Here is a 19572-nt window from a genome sequence, read left to right as displayed (position 1 = left end):
ACCAAACATTGAAAAACTTATTGATAGAAATCCTTCTCAAACTCTTGAAGGAACTATTCCAAACTCATTTTATGAGGCCAGCATTACCCTGCTACCAAGATAGGGGCACCACACAAAAAGAAAATGAATATCTCAGATGAATATAGATACTCCAACATATTCATATTTAAATCAAATACAAAAAATCATATTCAATAGTACATTGATAGATGTATTCCAGGGATGCAAGGATGGCTCAACAGATGCATAAAAAGCATCTGACAAAATCCAACACCCATTAATGACAAAAACTCTCAACAAAGTGGGTATAGAGGGAATGTACCTCAAAGGTCATATATGACAGATCCACATACAACATCATACCCACTGGTGGGAAACTGAAATCTTTTCCTCTAAGATCAGGAACATGACAGGACAACTAAGAAAATGAAATGCATCCAAATAAGAGAGAAGTAAAACTGTCATTATTTGCAGATGATGACTTAACCTAAAAACTTAGAACCAATAAATTCAGTAAAGTTGAAGAATACCATTGTGTTTCTATACACTAAGAACAAACTAGCAGAAAGTCAATCCCATTTACAATTGGATCAAAAAGAATAAAAAAGCTAGGAAAAAAATTAACAAAGGGCATAAAAGACCTCTTATACTAAAAGCTATAAGACATTGATGAAAGATAGTCCATTGTTCATGGACTGGAATAATCAATGCAATCCCTAACAAAATTCCAATGGAATTATTCAGAGAAATAGAACAAATAGTCCTAAAGTTTGTATGGAACCACAAAAGCAATGTTGAGAGAAAGAAACAAAGCTGGAAGCATCATGCTCCCTGATTTCAAACTAAATTACAGAGCTATCGTAATCAAAACAGTAATCAAACAGTTTTTATGAGCATAAAAACAGATACACAGATCAATAGAGCAAAATAGAGAGTCCAGAAATAAACACACACATATATGGTCAATTAGTTTACCATAAAGGAGCTAAGAATATACAATGGGGAAAGGACCGTTTCTTTAATAAATGGTGTTGGGAAAACTGGACAGCCACATGCAAAATAATGAAAATGGGCCATTATCTTACTCCATACACAGAAATTAACTCAAAAGGATAAAAACCATTAAACTAGAAGAAAACAGGTGGTAAGCTCCTTGATATCAGTCTTGGCAATTTTTTGATTTGACACCCAAAGCAAAGGAAACAAAAGCGAAAAAGATATGGGACTGCATCAAATTAAAAAGCTGCATAGTAAAGGAAACCAACAAAATGAAAAGGCAACCTACAGAATAGGAGAAAATATTTGCAGATCATATATCTGGTAAAGTTTTAATATCCAAAAAATATAAAAAACTCATACAATTCAAGAGCAAACAACCTGATTAAAAAATATACAGAGGATCTGAATGGACATTTTCCCAAAGACGACACATGGATGGCCAACAGGTATATGAAAAGGTGCTCAACACCACTAAGCAATGGGAAATGCAAATCAAAACCATAATAAGATATTACCTCACACCTATTAGAATGTCTTTTATCAAAAAGAAGTAAGTGTTGGTGAGGATATGGAGAAAAGGGAACCCTTGTGCCTTGGTGGTAGGAATGTAAATTGGTGCAGCCAGTATAGAAAACAATATGGTGGTTCCTCAAAAAAAAAAAAAAAAAAACAAACTACCTATAATCCAGCAATTCCACTTTAGGTATCTATCCAAACTCAAAAAGATATATGCAGCCCATGTTCATTGCAGCATTATTTACAATAGTCTAGATATGGAAACAACCTAAGTGTTCATCCGTGGATGAATGGATAAAGAAGATGTGGTATATATATACACTCAGCCATAAAAAGAATGAAATCTTGCAATTTATGACAACATGGATGGACCTTGAGGGCATTATGCTAAGTGAACTAAGAGACAAATACCACATGATCTTATATGTGGAATCTTTAAAAAACCCTGAACTCACAGACACAGAGAACATGGTGGTGGTTACCAGAAATGGGGGATGAGTGAAAGGGGTCAAAAGGTATAAATTTCTAGATATAAAATAAATATGAGGATGTAGGGGCACTTGGGTGACTCAGTGAAGCGTCTGACTTCAGCTCAGGTCATGATCTCACGGTTCATGAGTTCGACCCCTGCATTGGGCTCTCTGCTGTCAGCACAGAGCCTGCTTTGGATCCTCTCTCTCTCCCTTTCCCCTGCTCATGCTCTTTCTCAAAAATAAACAAACATTAAAAAAAATATGAGGATATAATGTATGGCATGGTGATAGGTAATAGCACTGTACTGCATATTTGAAAATTGCTAAGAGAATAAATCTTAGAAGTTCTCATCACAAGAAAAATTTTCATAACTCTATAGTGATAGATGTTAATTAGACTTACTGTGGTGATTATTTCATAATATATACAAACATCAAATCATGTTGTACACTTGGAACTAATATATATCAATTTTACCTCAATAAGAAAATTAAACACTTCTAAGGGTTTGCATATGGGGTGCCTAATGGAGTACTCAACAACAGACAATATCTTCAAGTCCCACAGTCAAGCAGGGACTGTATGAGGAGTTCGTGGTCTGGGATCCAGGCAAAGATTGAATTCCAATGTACCTGGACACATACAATGGTGTTTATGAGAGAAGTGGTAGAAACTGGAGATTCTACACAGAGGAACAGAGGTTTGGGGCTGAGGCCAGGATCTCAGGGGTCGCAGGAAGAAAAACATGTTCTAATTTTCAAAGAAGAGTAAGTTTCCTACAACCATGCTTACTTGCCCAGGGAGTATCTTCAGATTCAGGTCTTTTTGCAAATAAGTCTACACATAGTTTCAAGGTGCTATATGAATTCCTGTAATGGGATCTCAAGGCCATTCAAGGGAACTACTACAGCCTTGGCCTGTGTGGGGCTGAAGGTTGCTTTTGACTCATTTATTCAAGCATTTACTGAGTGCCTACTATATGCCAGGCATTATACATGGCACTGGGGGCATGACTAGAAACAAAATAGATGAGAATCCCTGTCTCCATGATGTGTACATGATGGACAGAGTATGTCAGATGGTAACAAGTGGTAAGGATTAAAATAAGGGAGAGAGAGCGTGTGTATGTGTGTAAGAGTGGTTATAATTTTAAGTATGGTAAGTATGGTCCTGTGCCTTTCAGGGATACAGGCTACTCTTCTCCAGATGACCATATGTAAAAGTACCATGAAACAAAAAAAGTTCACCATCATTTTAGGAGGAACAGGAAAACCTCATGCATTTGAACCCCTATAATGGACAATTTGATTATAGGATTTACCTACACTACGAAAAAGCAGCTCTCCAAAAGAGAAAAAATCATGCAGTTTCCATGTAACTTGTGAACACTTTTAAAAAGCGTACTGCCCATATTTTTATTAAACTAGGGACCCTTCCTGGAAAATACTGTCCCAGTTAGAGCTAACGTCTAAAGATGTACCTGAGGCTGAACTTCTTTATTATAGTCTCTAAGTCAGGCCTAATTCAGACTGGCCTTCTGAGCGTGACATTGGTTTGTCCTCAATCAGGTCAGACAACATATTGTCTCTGAAAAGCATTGGTCTTTAGGTAGAACTGCTAGAAAGGAAGGTGAAAATCTATGAGGTGTTTGGGTTACAGTATAGCTTTAACCTAACTTGGTGTGAGAGTAACAGATGGCACTAAGATGGTGCCTTAGGGACAGTGCCACTGGCTGGTAAAGTTTGATCAAGTCCCAGTGCCCTGGAGGATGCTAGGATGCTTCAGAAATCTGAGAAAGACAGCTTTGCCCAAAGAAAAAAAGAGAGCAAGGAAAAGCAATTCTACAACGCAGTAAATTTCCAGCAGGTGGCAACAGCTTCCTTTGCATGCTCCCAAACCCATTTGAGTACCAACTGGAAGTGAACATTCCTGAATCTAGAAGTGGATCAAAATAGGGTCTTCTGTTCTCTCTCTTGTACCCCATTCCCTCTGCCGACAACCCCTACCCAACTTACTAAGTTCTCGGCCAGCAGCAACACCTAGACAGAAAGCAAACAAGGACTCCAAATACAAGTAAGCTTCACTATCAAGGAGAGCCAGATACTTATAAATTCCATACCAGTCTTAGTGGTGACTGGGGGAATCACGCCTTAGAAATTTTCCCCAACCAGCATCCCACTGGTTAATACCTGCAGCAGCAGGCAGTATGACTAAGCGCTGCCTGCAGGAGTGATGGAAAACAGCTTTTTGGCAAAACAAACAGTGCGACTATTAAGTATGAGATAATTGTTAGGGGAAATATGACCAGCTCTCACAACTTTTAATATACCTAGCACTTTATCTGTATTGATCTGCTTCTGCTAAAGAGGAAATTCAGAGTTTATCTACCTGTCTGTGCAATCAAGTGTGTTGCTGGACCTACTGGCAAATTACAGGAGTCCCACCAGGATCTTGCCTTTTGATTCTAATTTCCGCACCCATGGCAAACATGAATAATCAGCAAAGTTAATGAACACTTGCTCTCCCAGGTGCTGTGCATGTCCAATATCCTGAAATTGGAGGGGCAAGCAGGCAATAGGAATTGGAGCTCTTGTTAGGATGTTCTCTGATGTTCAATATCAGAGACCGAACAGTGCAAATCACTTAGAAGTCAGGGAGAGGGGACATGAATATCTTGAGGAGACAAGTTGACATTAAAGTTAGGGAGACAATGTGACTAAACAATTCTAAAATCTACATGGACAATCAATCCTGCTGCAAGCTAGGGTAGGGTAATTTTAAGAAATGCTTTACGAATGTACTTACTCATAGAAAGTTGTCCATCCTGTTTCATCACTCTTGGTGGCTAGGAGGCCAGTGTTCCCATCGTAGGTCATGAGGCCAAGCTCCAGATTCTGTGTGGACACGACTTTGAGACCTCCATTGGTGCCCACGGTGAGGGTGATGATCTGGTTGTCAGGCATGAGCAGGTGGCGGGGCATGCCACTACTGTCCCGACGGATCTTTAGGGAATTCCCATTATTGTCAATCAATTCGGTGACATCATTGTCAGCACTATATGTGAAATTGTACAAGTACTCCCCTGTCACCAGGCTCACGGTGTACTGGTGGATGCCATCAGCGTTGAAAACATACAACTCCTGTTCTCCGGGGGATGCAGCCTCATACTGGTTGAAAGCATTAAGAACAGGCTTGTTTTTGCTGACCGCCCTAATCCGAATATTTCCAAGATCTGCGATGTAGATGGTACCATCTGGAGCTACAGCTAAGGATGATGGGGAATTCAAGATGGCATCAGTCGCATAGGCATCGTCTCCTGAGTAGCAGTTGCAATTGACATCATTTTTGCAGTCACAGTCTGAGGCTGCCCCAGCTAAGAGGCAGATCTCCCCATTTGTTGTTACCTGGCGTAGACGATTAATCTTCTTCTCATCTGTCTCAGTAATATAGAGGACCCCAGTGTGAGAAATAGCAATGGCACTGGCTGATTCCAGAGCGGAGTGAATGGCTAGTTTGCTGAGTGAGTAGTCAATTCCAGGAACCTGGCAATGCATGGGGCGTCCTGCAATGATGCTGACTTGGTGATTCTCAGTGATTCGAAGGATGACGTTGTTCTCAAGAACATACAAGGAGTTGTCCATGGGGTTGACAGCAAGGTCTGTTGGCCACTCCAGGCGAACCTGTGGATGACACGGCATTAAAGAGCAGCCTCTAACATGCCCAACATTGAACTGTAGGGCACTTATACTGGTTTTATGCAACTGGTGAAAAAAACTTTTTTAACCACACTGTATAAGAAGTACCCATCATCAAACCACTTGCCCATTGCCCATGTCGAGTGTACACAATGAAAAAGAGGCCAAGTAACAAACATCTATTATATCATCTGCTATAGCTAGAGGAGGTCACCAGCTCTACTCTTGATGTTCTTCTCAGCCCCAGATGATTGGACCAGGGTCAGAGTCATATATAGTTGGACAAATAATTCACTGCCCAAGGGGCTAAAGTAATTCCTTCTATCCTCTGCTCATCCAGCCATAGGCTTAAGGAGGCTATGTTCATATAGAGGTGGAACTTTTATCTCATACACAAAAGAAGCCATGCTGTTTGGAAGATGGCCCTGACCCAAGGGCAGCCAATGCACAGGCTGGCTAGTGAACGACAACTTGGGCATTCACTTGAAGAAATGAACTGGACCTTCTCTGCAAAACTGAAATGAAAATCTCTGTGGCAAGTTTTCAGTTTGTTGTGGAATTTGAGCTGAAATTAATGAGGTTGATTGAAGGTTGAAAAGGCCCTCATAGGAAGGGCAAGCATATATTCCAGGTTGTTTGAGGATCCATGTAATAAACATCATTTTCTCCTGCTGTCCATTTAAGTGAGCCGCTGTTCTCTGCCCCCATAAGAACTCATACTAAAGGAATATCACTTGGAAGAATATTGTAGAGGGCTCTGCTCTAGTTACTACTTCACAAAGTAAAGGTTTATATAGTGAGGATGCAATCATTTTAGATTAACAGTGAAGTTCTGATTGACATATAATACTGTATAGTACATTCTCAAACCTGCAATAATGATGGAGAAGAGAGGTAATTACACAGTAACTCCTACCCTGTAATCTGCCACGGCTGGAGTGTGTCACTAGCTCCACTTTTTGAGCTGAATCCCACCCTCCCCCTTTCCTTTCTCTCTCGCTCTCTCTCTCATTCTTGTCTAACATTTCTCATTCCATTTTGCTGCCTAGTTCATCTCAAGCCTTCTACAAACCACCCTGTAATCTGTATCTATATCTCTTCCTCCCATTCCACTTTCAACCTAAACAGGCTGCAGGTGAGAACTTCAGGCCAAGAACCAGGTGTGGCACAGTGATGAGCAGTAAATCCCACCTGGGCCACATCCATGCTGGAGTCACAGCTCAGTGGCCGGACAGCAGTGAGGTCATTGGAACCCAGCAAAGTGGAGATGATTCCATTCTGGTCAACCTTCCGGATCATGGTGGCATCAACAAAGTACATGAGTCCGTTCTTGTCCACTGCAATACCTGATCAAGACAAACAGCGAACGTATGTCTCTTGACAAGGAGTAGGGCTTGTGGGGGTGGAGGTGGGGATGCCCTATTGGGCATTAGCTTCTTGATCTTCTTGAACTCGGGAACATACTGGATGGATTAGCAGACCCAGAGCAGTGGTTTTCAGCTTTTTAAGGTAAAACCCTTTCTCATAGGCACTCTGTTGAGATCTGCATAATTACTAGGGTGCTAGCTAGCTACATTACCACCCAATTGAAGAATGAACTTTGGGCTGCAAATGAACCAAGACTGTAAATGAATGAATGGGGAAATAACTTGGCATCTGCTCTCTTTAGAAAAGAAGTTATTTCCCAAGTTCATTGCTTGAAAAATTATTGGTAGTAAATTACTTGAATAACCTTCACAACTAATTACAACAATGAGGTTCAGAAACAATGATTCCTGTAGTCACAAACTTCCAATTCAAAATATATCCTCCAGGAAACATTCTCAATTAAGCCTTGACTCTACTCGGTACGCCCTGGGGGAACACCTGTTCTAGCACTCTCCTGGTAAGATGCAGACAGTGGCTTCTATTTCTTTGGCACCTTCACCCTAGTGCCCATGCCCAAGGCCATTCATCCTTAATCCATATTGCTAGATGCTTTAGTGATAGCTAAAAATATTAATAAGTATTGGGGCTTCAAAGGATCAATAGGTCTTTATCCCTAAGTATCTTTGGTCCTTTTCCAACAGAGATCCATTGGTTCTAAGAACACCTCCCCCCTAATCCCAGACTCTTGGAAATTATACCCATTCTTAATTGCTACCATTTATTGGGCATTTACAAAATGTCAGGCTCTGTGCTTATGACTATGTACACTATTGTCTAACATAAACATCTGGGAGTGGTTGGAGGCCCCCCCCCCTACTGGGCTCTGTTCCGTCTCCAGCCCACACAGCTGTCACTCTGGCTCATGGAGCTAATATTTCCCTCTGACTCTGTGACTGGCAGCATTCAGAAGTCTCCAGGAGCAATCCAACCCACTTTCCGTTTGTAGCATATGTGGGTGATGAAGTTTACTTCAAATAAACAATTTTTTTTAAATACTCACCCACACACCAAAGCAATCTATCAGAGTTAAATTATTGTAGAGAAAGCTGTATTTGTGACTGCCTGGACTTAGTTCAGTTCCAGTTAAGAAGAAAGACAACCTTGTGGCAAGGTCATTCTGGAGGAGGGGTTTTCTTCTTTTGTAACCTTTACCTCGAGGGCTCATCAGGGTTGCATCCACAGCCTTCCCCCCATCTCCACAGCGGGCTTCATCAAAGGGCAAGCACTGCTCTCCAGTCCCTGCCACCACTTCTGAATTCCCAGCCAGGTCTTTAGCTCCACTCAGAGACTTGACTCGGTAGATTCGCCGACTGTTGGTGTCAGACACGTAGAGAGAGCCGGACACAGGGTCTACTGCCAAATAGTACTTGTGTGCTGGGTTGTTGCTTTAGAAGAAGCAGAAAGAGAAATGAGAAGGGGGCTATGCAGCTGGTCTACTGGATCAAAGAGATGACAAAAATCCTGGTAAGACTCTGTTTCTAGTGTCTTTCCACTTTATTGAACTGGAAAGAATCTAGCATAACAACTTAGTGTTCTAACATATCATGGCTCTTAGCTATTTCTTTTAATTGGACCTAAGCTCTTCATGCTATTCAGAGAGTTCATCCTTTCCCATCATACTAAAATACCATTGCTTCATTTAGCTGGTACAAAAGATTCCAGTCTGGTCCTGCTTTTGTGTCAGTGTTTTGTGTGTATCAGCCTTCTTTATTTTCCCCCATGGGTTTGATATATTTCTCAAGTGGGATTGAGGAACACTTCCATGAGACAAGGTTTTCTTTTAATCCATGCTTCCTTAATGTCTCCAGGGCACTAGATCATTAATACTAGGGCAACCTGGAATTTTCCTGACTTTCTGATGGGAGGCTCCCAGATCAATCCCCAGTCCTCAGCCTCAGGTCTTCTCTACTATTTCTCAGTGTGGATATGAATAAAGTTGGCATTTAAAAAAAATTATATTTTGCTGATATCACATCCAGAATCTATATTACTGAGGGAGAAGTTACAGTTTTAATATTTTATGTAATGGTGAGGTCACAAACGTGGATGAAGAGCTGCTAGGGCCCTAAGTGACACTAGACGTGTGTGTGAGAAATGTAATAGGAAGGCACTATTCCTCAGAGACCTGGACCTCTTTTTCTGCCATGCATCTAGCTGCCCTATATGTTGCTGATAAGGATAGGACTAAGCCACAGGAAACTCTAAACTCAGTGTGACCCAGCTGGTGACCTTAAGTAAGTCTTTTGGCTGTGTTGGGTCCTAGACTGCTTATTTGGATAATGAAGAAATCAGATCATTTCTCATGTCCCTTTTGGCTCAAAACCCTACAGTTTTTTCCCTTTGCAGTGTCTGTCATTTGTTGGAGGTTGAGACCAGAATAGGTATTCATGTTATTCCTATACTGGTTATTAAAATCACCACCTCTAGGTTGCAAACAGTGAATGCCTCTCTGCCTTAGGATGCCACATGCCAAAAATCAGCATAGGCCTTTTGTTTTTCAGTTATTTCTCAATTGTAGTTTGGAATTATGGGAAGAAAGGGGATGGAAGAGGTGAAGGAAAGGTGAGGGTGATGATAGTGTTGGATGCATTTGTCCTGTAGACATTAGCTGGTAAATTACTAATTAAAACACCCCCATTTGGATTCTTCCTTGATTTAAGGAAGAAAAGAACTAGGAAGCTATTTTTAGGAACAATTTGTGAGTCAAGACCATCTTTAATTCCAACTTCTCCTCAGGTTGCTATTAAGACACATAATTGAACTAGAAGTCAAGGTTTTTCTAAAATTCCAGCCTAGATAACTAGTTTAAAAGAGTAGGCTACCAGGGTTCCATTCCTTTCCTTCCTCTTCCTCTTTCTCCTTTTCTTTTCTTTTCTTTTCTTTTCTTTTCTTTTCTTTTCTTTTCTTTTCTTTCTTTCTTTCTTTCTTTCTTTCTTTCTTTCTTTCTTTCTTTCTTTCTTTCTTTCTTTCTTCTTTCACTATTAAGTCTTTAGAGAATATCCACATATGCAAAACAAATTAGGGCAGAAAGGGAAAACTTCATGCTATTTTTTAAATTAGATGCTGTACTTTGTTACCGAATGATAGTAGCTGGCTAGCATCATGAGCAGAAGGATCAGGGCACTGCACATGTGTGCCTATCTGTGAGCAAGATAATTCTGGACTTTCTTGGGAGCCTGATTCAAAGAGCCTTTTCAAAAACTCTGGTAGAAGAGCAGACAATTAAGGGTGTGAGGTCAGTTCTTGTTGGGGTCTCGTTCTTCCCCATGGCCTTATACTTGCTCCAACCAAGATTCTTACAGAGAATCTCAGGTATGGACAGCCCATACTTCCACATTTGTGGCTATGGTGAAGGTCAAATGAGGTATGTGAGTTTGAACTGGGATGTCCTTTCAGGGCATTGTAGATTTATTTTTGCTTGGCCCAGTTGGGGTGCCTATAGGCAGCCAGTTTGGGAGTGCCTGAGGAAGAGGCAGAGGGTGCATATGCATAGCTTTTCCACTGAAGTTGATGATCTTATACAACTTGACTCCATTTTTGTCTAATTCTCACCTAACATCAGGAAGAAGCCCCTTCCATGTTTCATTTCAAGAAGTGAGGGGAAACATTCCCTTGAGTATTAAAATACATTATTTTGTTTTTCTCTCTTCTTCTAAATAAAAAGGTCATTTTTCTTCCATTTCATTGCAACCTTGGGACAAGCTGGAGTTTTCCTAGCTTTGTAATGGGAAGCTCCCCAGAGCCATATGCACAAATATGTGTGTTGTACACTCCATATGTGAATTTCACCAGTATGGTTTTAAATGATAACCTGGAGCAGTTGAATGACAAAGGCTATTTAGACAAAAAGTACTTGGTCTACACCCTTCATACTACTTAAAAGTGATTTAACTCCATGAAAATTCCCAATGCATCTGACTGTTGGATTCATTCTGACCAGCAGATTGGCAATTAACTTGTTTTTTTTTTAAATGACCATATATCCAGGGGAAAAAATCATTAATGAGTTGAAAATGAGTTTTTGACCCGTTTCCAGTTCATTAAAGCTTTTGTGAACCCAGTCCAGCATTTACAAAAGCCAGAAGTTTGCCTCAACTGTTTAGCCCAATTATGGACCGCGCTGAGCAGTCAGGATAAAAGTTCGCTGAGGGTTCATTATCTTGCACTTGCATCTCCCGGAAATTCTAATTACTGTCAGCTTATTTGGTTGCTTTTTGACTGCATTTCATAATTGCTAAAGCTTATCATATCCACAACACACAATTAGCACATAAAAAAGTTACTATATTTGGTACATAAAAATACACAACATTACACAAGAAGCACAAAACAAAAAGCAAACACAAGGAAGCAAACGAACCATATCAAATTATATGGGAAAGAGTTCTTCGTCTTACCTATGTTTAAACTCTTTATTTCTTTATAGAAAGAAAACAGAAGGAAAAAGAACAAACAGTTAGCTGAAGAATTGATGATAAAGCAAACATAACATTTTCATTTCTTGTATAAAGGGACCCAAAAAAAGGCACTCGTCTTCCTTTTTTTTTCCCTTCTAGCTGACAGCTCCTGGCTCAATTACTTGGGGAACACCCCTGATTTTGGACTCTTCCTGGCCATTGAAAAATCTACAGAAGAATGCTTGAATTCTCTGACCAGCAATGTGGCTGTCACATGACACAGGTGGCAACAGGTGAAAGAGGTCTTTTGGCTAATGAAAGATGGCAAATAGTTTCCCTCTTGAGTGCCAATACTGATTGATTAGTGATGCCTGCCAGGAGCACAGAAGTAGAAGGATTCTGAAGCCAAATGCCAATCAGCTGTAACAAGTGCTGGGACTCATTTGTAATGTCTGCCCTGGGTGTGGGAGGGAACCTGGTGCCACCTGTGCCACCTATATGTTATTGGTGCATCACAGGGTAGAGTCAGTACCATCCAAGACAGCCTCTTCCCAAATCCATCTGCAGTTTGGCAAACATTCTGTTGAATGCTGAGAGTCTCAACCATTTCCTATTCCTGTTCTATGACACTTTCCCTCTCCCTAACTCAATTTGCATGTGTGGGGCCCCTTGTATGCATTCTTTCCTACAGATAACATTCATACATGAAATTCATAGATATTAATATTCTCTATAATTGGAGCCAAAGACTCCATTTACCATTTCTCTTTTGGAAAAGTGGTAAAAGTGTTGCTGCTCTTTTTTTTAATTTTAATTTTAATGTTTATTTTTATTTTTGAGAGAGAATGTGTGAGAAGGGAAGGAGCAGAGAGAGAAGGGGGACAGAGGATCTGAAGCATGTTTTAAGAACAAAAATTACATGTCAATTTCAACAGGAAAGAGGCTAGAAGTTAATAACATTAGGGCAAAGAGGAGAGATGCTAAGGCCTCAAGTAAAGAGAACTGCTTCTCATTCCTGAGACTTCTAGGCCAAAGTGGAAGGAGTCTCTAACCCCTCTTTCCCTCCTGGCTGAGGGAGGAGGCTTCAGGGGAGGGACAAAGAGAACTAATGCCCTGATTCCTGCTTAGGTGCAGCCTGGGCCTCTGCCAGGGGCCATGATTAGTGGTGGGTTTGCACAGGGATTACATTTTTATATTTTATTCCAATGTGTTAGTTTTCGTTAAAAAAAAAGTTAATTAAATGATGCTGATAACTCCTGAGCTCTGACTGACATAGTGCAATTTAAGATTCGTTCTGCAAAGCCTGGTGTGTCAGGGTGGCAGCCGGGAATTCTCGCGTCTATTTTATATTGCTTAATGAAAGTGAAATGTTATCTGCCACCAGTGGTAGTCATATTTGGCTCTTAATTATTGCAATATCAATTCCAGTGTTTTAGTCAAGATTTTGTGAAAAGACTGGATGGGATTTGGGTCTGCAGACCTGACCTACTTCTTTCCTAAGAACATGTGCTTTAAGTTGATTAATATAATATCTATGCTGGGGAAAGGAGAAGGGCAGGAGTGGCAGACCAAGTCACTGAGGGTACAGTCCAAATGATCATATGGATATGAGCTTTGGAGACCAACTAAGTCACCACTATTCCAGTCCAAGGCCATTGGCAGCATGGGTACTTAGTAGCCAACAAACCAAAATAATGGCATTGAGTCAATCGATGTAGATCAGCACAGGTGCCTTACATACAAAGGACAGGCCAAGGCTTTGTGTCCATCCCTCAATAATGCAAACCCTTTAGGCACAGCCTTCAAGGGCAGAGTGGTGTCTCAGATTCAAGAAGTGAGATGGCTTAGCTCATCAACATTTGAGACTGTTGCCTCCTTCCCTTCCAACTCCCTCTGTGCCACAGAATAGGGTGGTATTGGAGTGGCCACAGTTTGTTTCAGTTCTAATGAAAGAGAAGTTAGCTGGGATAAATTCAGTTTAGGGGGGACATGCTTATGTGTTAATTAGTTAATTAATATGCTTAAATTAGTTTTAGGGGGACATGCTTATGTGGCTCATATGTGGTCCTTTCATTATCTAGTTAGATTACTGCTAGTGTTGGGGCGCCTGGATGGCTTGGTCGGTTGAGCATCTGACTTCAGCTCAGGTCATGATCTCACGGTCCGTGAGTTCAAGGCCCGCGTCGGGCTCTGTGCTGACAGCTCAGAGCCTGGAACCTGTTTCAGATTCTGTGTCTCCTTCTCTCTCTGCCCCTCCCCTGTTCATGCTCTGTCTCTCTCTGTCTAAAAAATAAATAAACGTTAAAAAAAAAAGATTACTGCTAGTGATTCTGGTATAGGAATGGCTTTCAGGAAAGCTTCTGCCCTATTGTTCAGACTCACTAAGCATTATTCCTGGAAGTGTAATGCCCAATGTCACCAAATGGGTGTGGTGTGGCTTGCTCCAAGTGGGGGCCTTAGCTCATTCCATTGATGTTATGGCTTCCACAACTTGAGAGACATGGGACCAAGGACAGATTCCAACAAAAGGGAGGACACTGTTGCATGTCTCCTTTAACTCAAGCAGTGTGTCCTGAGCCCTGATGTGGACCAGAAACTGTTCCAGGCATCAAGGGGCAAAGATGCCAAAGGTGTCTGCTCTACAGAAGCTTATACACTAGTGCCCTAAAGACTTACACAGAATATTTCACTATTACCAGGACATCAGTGACAGGCTGGTTAATGAGTGTCAACTCAAAGACTATTTAGATTATTCACTGTACAAGGAAACCTGAAATGCACAGAAATATTATTAAAGAAGCCTGATAAAGATTTTTCCAAATTTTACAACTCTAACAATGTTCATAACATCACCAGTAATCAGTTGTAGACAAGAAACATTTACTAACTTATCAATAATCTGAAACAAATCTTGACTATAGCTATGCCAGAGGAAAGACTGAATATTGCTCTATTCTTTTTATAGGTAATGACATTACAAAATCATTGTCATATTAAAAGACAATCAAAAACTATGCAGCCAAAAAGTGTAGGAAAACAAGTATCATGGAAGTGTAATAGTGGTTACTTAATAAAACATTTTAGGTAATTCATCTGGATTTTGTGATGTTTGCACTAATTATCAGCTTTTCAAAATGTGCAATTTCTGTTGGTTTCCTTTTTCATCCTAAATAACACTACATTTCATTCAAAGTTATGTTAAGATTTAGTCCCCATGAAACCTGGACCTGCCTTTGGTAAAGGACTTTGAAAACAGTGCCAAGAACTGCCCCAAATTTTATGGGGATATTGTTGTTATTGTTATTCTGGGTAGGGGTGATATGCTATATTTTGTTTCCTGACTTTGGTATTTATAGCCTGATCACACAGGGAAAGCATATAACTAGAACTTTATATTCCTCCCTATCATTCTATGCCCCTATCAAGAAGGGTCTTTTCTCAATGAAATTCTCAGGCAAAGCTTATCTTTGGTGAAGCTTTCTTCTAACTTCTGCTGCTCTTGCCCTCTTTCTTAGGCTCCCATTCTCTTGTGATTCTTCCCTCTCTATCACTAATACATCTGGCCTGGACAATTCCCTTCCGTGAAGATCTTCCCTGATAAAGCTATTGCTGTTGATCCACATCAATAGTACCATCAGAATCTCAGCATGGGAGGGACAGAAGGATCATACCTCAAGATCATAAAAGCCATATATGAAAGACCACTGCAAATATCATCCTCAAGGGAAAAAACCAAGAGCTTTCCCCCTAAGGTCAGGAACACGACAAGGATGTCTACTCTCACCACTGTTATTCAACGTAGTGTTGGAAGTCCTAGCCTCAGCAATCAGACAACACAAAGAAAGAAAAGGCATCCAAACTGGCAAGGAGGAAATCAAACTCTCACTCTTTTCAGACAGCATGATACTCTATGTGGAAACCCAAAAGACTCTGACAAAAAACTGCTACAACTGATCTATGAATTCAGCAAAATCACAGGATATAAAATCAATGTACAGAAATAGGTTGCATTTCTATACACCAATAATGAAACAGCAGAAAGAAATCATGGAATCAGTCCCATTTAGAACTGCACCAAAAAAACATAAAATACCTAGGAATCAACTTAACCAAAGAGGAAAAAATCTATACACTGAAAACTATAGAAAGCTTATAAAAGAAATTGAAGATCTCTCTCTCTCTCTCTCTCTCTCTCTCTCTCTCTCTCTCTCTCTCTCTCTCTCTCTCTCACACACACACACACACACACACACACACACACACACACACACACAAATGGAAAAACATTCAATGCTCATGGATTGGAAGAACAAATATTGTTAAAATGTCAATACTACCCAAAGCAATCTACACATTCAATGCAATCCCAATCAAAATTGCACTGGCATTCTTCTCAAAGCTAGGACAAATAATCCTACAATTTGTATGGAACAACAAAAGACCCCAAATAGCCAAAGCAATCCTGAAAAAGAAAACCAAAGCTGGAGGCATCACACTCCCTGACTTCAAGCTGTATTACAAAGCTATAATCATCAAGACAGTATGGTACTGGTACAAAAACAGACACAGAGATCAATGCAACAGAATAGAGAACCCAGATATGGACCCACAAATGTATGGCCAACTAATCTTTGACAAAGCAGGAAAGAATATCCAAAGGAAAAAAGTCTCTTCAGCAAATGGTGTTGGGAAAACTGGACAGTGACATGCAGAAGAATGAAAATGGACCACTTTCTTACACCATACACAAAAATAAACTCAAAATGGATGAAAGACCTCAATGTAAGACAGGAAGCCATCAAAATCCTAGAGGAGAAAACAGACAACAACCTCTTTGACCTTGGTTGCAGCAACTTCTTACTTGACATGTCTCTGGAGGCAAGGGTAACAAAGGCAAAAATGAACTATTGGGACCTCATCAAGATAAAAAGCTTCTGCACAGCAAAATAAACAATCAGCAAAACTAAAAGGCAACCGATAGATTGAGAGAAGATATTTGCAAATAACATCAGATAAAGGGTTAGTATCCAAAATCTATAAAGAAGTTATCTAACTCAACACCCCCACCAAAAAACCCCAAAAACAAATAATCCAGTGAATAAATGGGCAAAAGACATAAATAGACACTTTTCCAAAGAAGACATCCAGATGGCTAACAGAACACATGAAAAAATGCTCAACATCACCCATCACCAGGGAAATACAAAGCAAAACCACAATGAGATACCACCTCACACCTGTCATAATGGCTAAAATTAACAACTCAGGCAACAACAGATGTTGGCGGGGATGTGAAGAAACAGGAACACTTTTGAACTGATGGTGGGAATGCAAACTGGTACAACCACTCTGGAAAACAGTATGGAGGTTCCTCAAAAAATTAAAAATAGAACTACCCTACGTCCCAGCAAATGCACTACTAGGTATTTATCCAAAGGATACAGAAGTGCTGTTTCAAAGGGGCACACATACCCCAATGTTTATAGCAGCAGTATCAATAATAGCCAAAGTATGGAAAGAGCCCAGATATCCATCAAGTGATAAATATATAAAGAAAATGTGGTATGTATGTGTGTTGTATATATACATGTATATATGTATATATACAGCACACACACACACACACATACATACACACACACAATGGAATATTACTTGGTGATCAAAAAGAATGAACTCTTGCCATATGCAACAATGTGGATGGAACTAGAATGTATTATGCTAAGCAAAATTAGTCAGAGAAAGGTAAATACCATACAACTTCATTCATATGTGGAATTTAAGATACAAAGCGAATGAACATAAGGGAAGGGAAGCAAAAATAATATAAAAACAGGAGGACAAACCATCAGAGACTCTTAAATACAGAGAACAAACTGAGGGTTGCTGAAGGGGTTTTAGGTTGGGGGATGGGCTAAATGGACAAGGGGCATTAAGGAGGACACTTTTTGGGATGAGTGGTGGGTATTATATGTAAGTGATGAATCACTAAATTCTATTCCTGAAATCATTATTACACTATATGTTAACTAACTTGGATATATAAAAAAAGAATCTCAGCATGGGAAAGTGTTTTAGTTGGGTAACAAAAGCATTTTTCGTATCACAACATAATTTTATATTTGGAGAATAAAAAGTTTTTTAGTATTTCAAAAATTATGGAAAGTGTGAGATTCTTATGTTTAGCACAAGAGGCCAAGTTAAGACAAGGCAGAGAGACACTGTCCCATACCTTATAATGTATTGCCTTATATTGGGATCCAATTCCAAAGATGTTCTCAATTGAGGAGGAAGAAAGATTTTTCTGTGCCAGAAATTCACTCTAAGGTGTTAGTCACTGACAAATTTACTCTCTAAGGCTGGGGTTTTCTGAGGAATACCTGGAGTGTGTGTAGTTATAAGAAAGGGAATATGCCACTAAAAGTGGGGTATCAGGCTTTTGGGGAAGTGCATGATGAAAATGTCTTGAATGCTGGTGGAACTGCAGCATACAAATGATAACCATTTTACGTAAGAATAAGGCTCTTTCTAACATTAGAAGTTTTCCAAGTGCGTAGAACTCTGCCCCTGTATGTTTTTGTATAGACAAAGGAAGGAGGAAGAGAGAAGGAACCATGGGAACATTTATATAAAATTCTGACTCAGATGCTTAGATCTGGGTGGGTAAGTGAGATACGGATGGGCACTGAATCCTGAAACTAAATCATTTAGCTGCCAACTCACAATGGAGAAAAGACATAAGCAAGACAGGTCTCTTTCCCCTCCTCCCTCCCTCCCCTGGTTACTGTTTTTGAAGAGAGGGGATTGACAGCCCTTAGTTTTCAGTTATGTGGTGGGAAGAAAAGAAAAATCAAACCAGTATTCTTGTAAAAGCTTAACTTCTAATCGTCTCTGGATACCTGGCTGATGAAAGCAAGAACAAGTCTAAAGCAGTTAAAACGGAAAAAGAAACCACACAGCTATTGAGGGAAATTGATAGTTACACTCCCTCCAGCTGTCCTTAATGTCACCATGTGGGTGTGGTGTGCTGCTCTGAGTGGGCCCTTAGCTGTTATCATTAATGTTGTGGCCTCTACAAATTGAGAGACCTAGAATCAAGGACAGATTCCAAGAAAGGAGGACAATGGTCTGTGTCTCCTTTAACTCAAGAAATGTGCCTTAAGCCCCCAGTGTGGACAAGGCATTGCTCTAGGTATCAAGGGGCAGAGATGCCAAAGGTACCTGTGCTATGGAAGTTCACACACTAGGACCCTAGAAGACTTACATGGAAATAACTGAAAAACAAGGCAATAAATGGGGTCACTTTTGTGGAAAATTAGAGTTAAGTGACCCAGAGGAGGGTGAGAATTATTTCTGCTAGAGAGGTCAGGCTTCATGGAAAGGGGACCTTCAAAATGAGCATTAAAGATGGACATGATGAGGCTGATTAGACAAAGTATTTTAAGTAGAGCAAGTAGCATGAGTCCAGGTTTAGAGGTGGGAATGTAGTAGGCAAGTGCTGATTTAGCTCTGAGCACCTAGACCCAAAGAAGTAAGGGCCAGACAATGGAGAGTTGGTTATAAATGTCAGATTTAAAAATGCAACCCTCATGGAAAAGCAGAATGCTACCTTCACTCCCTTCCCTGCGTCCTGCCATGGCTCTCCACTGCCAATGGGATTCCTGAGAAAAGGACTCTCCTAGGATAAAAAGGGAAATGAACATCTTGGGAAGGGGACCTAGTTGGGTAGCTCTAGAAAATGTGGTTTGTCTGATTGGCAATTTGACAGCTTGAGGATTATCTATTTGTCTCCTTCTCCTCTCACTGTTTATCTTTTGCTTATTATACTCTTCTAGTCTACCCCATGACTTCCCCTTCCTTATTTCCATGATGGGTGGTTGTTGGTTCTTCTACAATACTCATCCTGAATTGTCTCTACTTGCCTAGGTTCCCATCTGACATCTTCAAATGGGTGCTCTTTGAGCCTTGTGTTTCATCCCCTTCTAGACCTTTAGAGCCCAGCACATGCTTGGCTCACATTATGTTCAGTAAATGCCTACTGGATCACTGAATCTGTAACCTTC

General features: G+C 40.3%; 1 protein-coding gene across 24 annotated transcripts in view; it reads right to left on the bottom strand.

The window, feature by feature from the left end:
- The window catches only part of TENM2 (teneurin transmembrane protein 2), a 1977383-nt gene that overhangs the window by 51761 nt on the left and 1906050 nt on the right, over positions 1 to 19572 (bottom strand). For 22 of the 24 annotated variants that reach the window (XM_058722697.1, XM_058722719.1, XM_058722713.1 and 19 more), the window contains 4 exons: positions 11510 to 11530; positions 8265 to 8497; positions 6876 to 7030; positions 4795 to 5669 (listed from right to left, as the gene is read on the bottom strand). In XM_058722697.1, the coding sequence (XP_058578680.1) occupies positions 4795 to 5669; positions 6876 to 7030; positions 8265 to 8497; positions 11510 to 11530 (1284 nt within the window). The remainder of the gene's footprint in view (positions 1 to 4794; positions 5670 to 6875; positions 7031 to 8264; positions 8498 to 11509; positions 11531 to 19572) is intronic. The other 2 variants (XM_058722740.1, XM_058722759.1) reach the window with 1 other exon arrangement.

Source organism: Neofelis nebulosa, chromosome 1 (genome assembly GCF_028018385.1).
Source record: "Neofelis nebulosa isolate mNeoNeb1 chromosome 1, mNeoNeb1.pri, whole genome shotgun sequence".
In the NCBI taxonomy this organism is placed as follows: domain Eukaryota; kingdom Metazoa; phylum Chordata; class Mammalia; order Carnivora; family Felidae; genus Neofelis; species Neofelis nebulosa.
The sequence above is the reverse complement of the archived record's forward strand: the minus strand, read 5'-3'. Positions and strand labels throughout refer to the sequence as shown.